This window comes from Arvicola amphibius, chromosome 9 (genome assembly GCF_903992535.2).
Source record: "Arvicola amphibius chromosome 9, mArvAmp1.2, whole genome shotgun sequence".
In the NCBI taxonomy this organism is placed as follows: domain Eukaryota; kingdom Metazoa; phylum Chordata; class Mammalia; order Rodentia; family Cricetidae; genus Arvicola; species Arvicola amphibius.
In genome coordinates this window covers 49,983,349-49,989,348 of record NC_052055.2, presented here as the reverse complement: position 1 = coordinate 49,989,348, position 6,000 = coordinate 49,983,349, and the positions used below count along the sequence as shown (strand labels likewise).

General features: G+C 36.5%; 1 protein-coding gene across 1 annotated transcript in view; it reads right to left on the bottom strand.

The window, feature by feature from the left end:
• Positions 1-1,015: 1,015 nt before the first annotated feature.
• Lrrk2 (leucine rich repeat kinase 2) overlaps positions 1,016-6,000 on the bottom strand; it is a 121,246-nt gene continuing 116,261 nt past the window's right edge. Inside the window, exons 43-45 of the mRNA XM_038343704.1 lie at positions 4,584-4,792; positions 2,453-2,524; positions 1,016-1,659 (exon numbers count right to left, since the gene is read on the bottom strand). Coding sequence (XP_038199632.1) covers positions 1,538-1,659; positions 2,453-2,524; positions 4,584-4,792 — 403 coding nt within the window. The 3' untranslated portion in view covers positions 1,016-1,537. The remainder of the gene's footprint in view (positions 1,660-2,452; positions 2,525-4,583; positions 4,793-6,000) is intronic.

Here is a 6,000-nt window from a genome sequence, read left to right as displayed (position 1 = left end):
ATGATGAGTATTGGCCATGGTCTGTGACCTTACCACAAGCGTTTTCCCTGGGAAATGGTTCTCAAGTTATTACATATATAATAATACTCACTGTGGGAAGACATTTGATCATAATGGGTCTAATTTAAATGACTATATGAGCAGTTAGTTTTGCTCAGTTGAGCTAAAATTCCTTCTTCAATAAATTGAAGAATAAGCTATACATTTGTCTCAATGGGCTTGATAGTAATTGTAGAAACATGATATTTTGAAAGTAAGATTTTTTTGTACATGTATATATATATAACATGATATATACATATTAGATATGCATATATCTATATATATAATCTTACTTTCAGAACACACACACACACACACACACACACACACACACATATATATATATATATATATGAGATAAACAACATGTATAGGGTCACAAATTTAGGGAAAATGTAAGTAGATGCATAAAAGCAAAATCAGGCAGGAAATAGAAAGCAAATAGCCAGAGGTGTGCCTTACCACTGAGAACCACAAACAACACCTAGAGCCAGAGCCAGCAAGATGCTCAGCAAGTAAGGACACTTGTCGCTGAGCTTGACGACTTGAGTCCAGTCTCTAGCATCCCTATGGTGGAAGGAGACAGCCAAATCTTGCAAGTGGCCCCTGACTTCCATGTGTGTGCATGGCATGCAATACACATCCATCACACCCATAAATACGTAATAAATAAGTAAGAAAAAAAGCAGAAATATACCCATGAATAAATGACCACTGTATTTACACTGAGTATATAAACTCTAGGGCATCCACATTTAAAGGTGGAGTAGAAAGAGAGGGGGGCTGTAATTCTCAGACTTGAGGCCTCTGTGTTTATGTCATGTCTCCTTTTCAGAAGTTTTCATAAAGTTTCCTTTTAGGTCTTGGACATCAGGCCTTTGCTCACAAACTGTGCTGCATATTCCTCACATTTTTAGTGGAATTCTCTTTTAGATGAAATTGTGTTAGATGAACTTCACATCAGCACCCAAGATCATTCTTGACCTAGCAAAAATCTTTATTATTGAAAATTCTGGCAATTTACAGTTATGATGGGAATGCACTTAAAAAAAGATATGAAAGAATCTATTACATGGGAAGCTGCCCAGATATTTTTATTCTACTCCACAGAATCCATAGATAGTAAACAAGCAACATCCACATCTCAAACAACAATTTAAAATATATTTATCTTCATATTGCATAGCAAAACAAACATGACTGCCTTATAAATTTTAGCATAAATACTCAAATTAAATGCTTTGTAGATTTCTTTTGATTATCCCATTAAATTAGTTAAAGCATATAGAAAATATAGTACTAAGTTAAATAGTTCTTTAAAACACATTTGCTGATAAATATTTACATATATTAAATTAAGCATAAAACATACACATTCCTTCATATACATATGAGTTTTTCAAAGAATAGAATTTTCAATGTAAACATTTAAAAATATATTTTAAAATCAAGAAGTCCATTTTCCAATCCTATGGCAGGGATGTCTGGTATCCTCCTAATCAACGGATGTTCTTCTCATTTTGTCAGCTAATTCTGTTCTCACTTCAATGTGTTTTTCTAAATTTTGTACTTCGTGTGGAAGATTGATGTCCCAAATAGACAAGCAAGACTGTATTTCTGTAAGGAATAAAAGAAATTATATTTCAAAGATCCACAGTAAAGCATTTTTATTAACTTATATTGATTTGTTCTGAACAAAATGTATAAATATAAACTCAGCCTAAAAAATGTAAGGTACTGCTATTTTAAAACAAATTCCCCTTGGGACTGTCAATAACACATTAATTAAAAAGTTCCTAAATTCTAAGAAGTTTTATTACCTACTTACTTGGAGAAATAGTTATTTCAAATATTGTTCAATATTGGGGAGCACAGAGATTTTCCTATGAAAATAATTTGTAAGGAAAAATACTGCCTTTAATTTAAACTCAGCTGAGTCCACACTTTATAGTTGTTACCTCTATCACTTCGGGAAAACATTTAACTCTCTTAAGCTGGCAAAATTTAATTTTGAAAATGTCTGAGTTATTTACACTTTATAGCTCAAATGGGATTTGCTGGTGAGAACCGATGAGATGGCTCAGCAGCTGAAGGTTTTTGCCGCAAAGACTGAAGATCAGAGCCCGAACTCTGGGACCCACATGGTGCAAGAATAGAGCCAACTCCTGTATGTCATCCCCTGATCTTTAACATGTATGCACCCAAACATACAGGACACATGGGAACACCAATACCACACACACACACACACACACACACACACACACACACAAAACTAAATACATATAATAAATTTTTTAAGATGTTGCTGAATATAGAATGCATTACATGAGCTATCAGCTCTCACTGTTCAGTGTATGGCCACCTCACAACACATCCTTTTCAGCACAGAGAATGATGCTAATGTTACCTTTTTGTTCTTGGGCACCTTCTGTATTCTTCCTTTTGTATCCCAAAACCAGCATGACATTTTTAAGGCTTCCTTTACCAAAAAAAAAAAAAAAAAAAAAGAATTTTTCTGTTGAAATAATGTATCACATTTAACTAAAAAGCATTCATCTGTCCATATCTTAAACACAAATATACTGGAACTGAATTCACACTGCTATCCTTTGGAACACACTTCAGATATATCAAAACCTTCCCAACAGATCAGCAATTTCTAAAGAAAACCTATGATAATTATATTAATATGAGGAAACTGTTTACTCTTTCATACACAATGGGTTTGATATTTACACTTAATTTCTCTCTAGAGCTACAATATTAGATGGAAGCCTGAGACAGTGCATTATTCAAATAGAGGCACAAACATGAGGCTCCTGTAAAGCAAGGTGAATTGATACACTGAAAACCTATAATATCACAAGTTTCTCTTGAGTTATTTGTTATTTTTTTTTACAATTATCTATCAAGAAGTGTTGTACACACTGGGTCTTTGGAAAGGTCCTAAGAATATTGAAAGAAAGAGAACTCACAGACCCACCCATCCTGCGTGGAGTTTATGCTCTAAGAAAGATGCAGTCATTAATGGGGAAAAATCATAACTGCCCAATGTTATGTCAGTGATGGCTTTCAAAAGCCCCAAAAAAGAAGTCAACTTAATCATCCCCAGCTACTCTGAAGCTGAATACAAGAACGACTGCATCAAAAAGCAAGACGACAGACTAATTTAACTGATTAAAAAGAGAAAGAGCCATATGTGCAAATGCTCCAGGCAGGATAGAGCCCTGTGAGAGACTCCACACTTCCTGAGTCAGAAAAAAACAACAAAAAATGTGTGGTTGTGGAGACAGACTGGTAACAGAAGCACTTGTAGGCAGTATGTGTTTCAGTTCACCTTGACTTTAAGATCGATTACGATTCATGTTCTGACTACAACTTCAGCAATAAACCAACCACTTGGACCCCACAGTACATACAACCCAAAGCTGAGAATTCAACACAGTTGGTAGATACAGGCCCCCTAAGATCTCTCTCCCTGGTTATTTAATATATAGATATCGACAGATAGTTATTGATGATAGATGATAGATAGATAGATAGATAGATAGATAGATAGATGATAGATAGATAGATAGATAGATAGATGATAGATAGATAGATAGATAGATAGATAGATAGATAGATAGATAGATAGATGATAGGAATAACAGTTAACAATCCCCCAAAACACACCTAATTCTAGCTCATGCATGCAGCTCTAATATCCATAAAATAAAAGTCCATACAGGACAGGGGAAACGCCTGTGGGTGCCAAATTTATTCCTCATATGACAAGTGCTTTGCTTTCCATGAAGTCCCATCAACTCTGCATTTGGAGGACTAAAACCTACTGTAATACTTTGTCATTGGGTTTGCATATATGGGCAGATAGTGTTTTCTAAATAAAATTATCCATCAAAGAAAGAATACTGAAATATCCCTTTGTGAAGATATATTCCACATAGTATCCTAAATTTATTCACATTTAAGTGGGGGAAATATAAGAACAATGATATAAACAAAAGCTTGGGTAAAACCTAACATTATCAATATGTGTGGACTATGGTGCTCACTGTGCATTGCTCTTAGAATATAAATTTGTTTAAAGACTAAAATCCCAGCAGGAGTCTAACAAGGGTGGAAAACTTAGACAAAGCTCAAAATAAACATTCTCTTGACTTATCTGATGAATAAATGAAATAAATACAGTATTAAATTTTCGTTTTGCCTTATATATAAACAAGCTCATAAGAGACAAATTGATAATTCATCTGAAATTGCCCACCTCTGATGAGAATGAAAGTATCCAGCCCCTCTAGTGTTGACTGGCCCAATTCAGAGGTTGCCCCAGTTCTGGCTTCATTGTGTGACTCTCTAAAGCCCCTCCAGGGTTATCTGGCCCTTTTCAGGGGTTATCCCAGACCTGACTTCATTGTGTGACCCTCTAACACACTACAAATGGCACCAGAGAGTCTGATTAAAGAGATGGTTTTCTTTTAAATGGCGTATTTTATCATCGTAAGGGCCATGGACCTATCTAACGGAAAGAAACTTGCCTAGCTGCGCCATGGTCATGGCTCTCACAGAGTCACAGAAGTTGTGAATGGTGCGTATCACTCGTCGGGTGGAAAGGTCCAGAAGCAAAATGTGGCCTCCTCCAGTTCCTATCCAGAGAGCCGTGTTCTTCTGCAGGCAGAGGGCTTTCACCCTCCCCGAGTAGGACAGCTTGTGTTTTGACTCCTTGCTTACTTTGACCATCACCTCCCTAGATCACAAAGAACGTATTTAGTCACAATTTTATCAACACTGAAGAGACTTTAATGGCTTTACCTGAACATGCACAGCTGACTAACATTTTAAACACAAAGACAGCGATAAAGTCACTTCTTGGTGTTCTGGACACAGGTGTCAGTACCTGGATTTAGTTATCAAAATTACAGGTATTCTCATTCTTATTTAAAACAGCTCGGCATTTCAGTGGAACTTAAATACATCCCCCTCAGACTCTAAATGATCACTAAATGACTCACCATACTTATGAAATGGAAATGCTGTATAAATAGTTACCATGCTGTACTGCTTAGGGACTAATGACAAGAAGGGAGCCCACACATACATATTCGGTGAATATGCAAGCATCAGGGCTCCATGGTGGAAGCAAAACCTGAGAAAATGGAGGGCTGGGTGCATGCTCTGAGTACCACTGAAGTGTGCAGAGTGTTTAGCAGAGAATGCCCGAAAGCACGTTGTTCTACTTGAAGCACATGTCCTCAAAGGGTAGAACTGCTCTGGTAACCTTTCAACTTTAAGAAATCCTCGCTTTCCATAAATATATAACCCAGTGGAAATATAATGAATTTTTCCAATATTAATATACAGGAATTAATTTCAATGCTATCTAGGAAGTCCAAAAATTACAAAAGAAAAATAAACCACTTATATTCAAAGATAGTAATATACATATGTGTGTGTGTGTGTGTGTGTGTGTGTGTGTGTGGTGTATTTGTATATTGCCAGGTGGTAGTAGCGAATGTCTTTAATCCAGCACTTGGGAGGCAGAGGCAGAGGCAGGCAGATCTCTGTGAGTTTGAGGCCAGCCTGGTCTACAGAGAGAGTTCCAGGACAGGCTCCAATGCTAAACAGAGATACACTGTCTTGAAAAAACAATTCATATACTATACATTATACATTATATTATTACATTGGTTTTTCAAGACAGTGTGTATATATATATATATATATATATATATATATATATATATATATATATAATCACTGATTTTTCCCCTTCACTAACTGATGGAATCTGCCAGGCAGAACTGTCACCCCTCTAAACTTGTCTCCCGAAGCTCTAGAGGGAAAGCGTAAGTCAGCCAAGACTGAAGCAGAGTGGAGTGAGCGGACGTGGATTTGGCAGTGGTTCTGCTTCTCGACACTGACTTATGGACCACGCCTGCCAACCTGCCTGCTCTC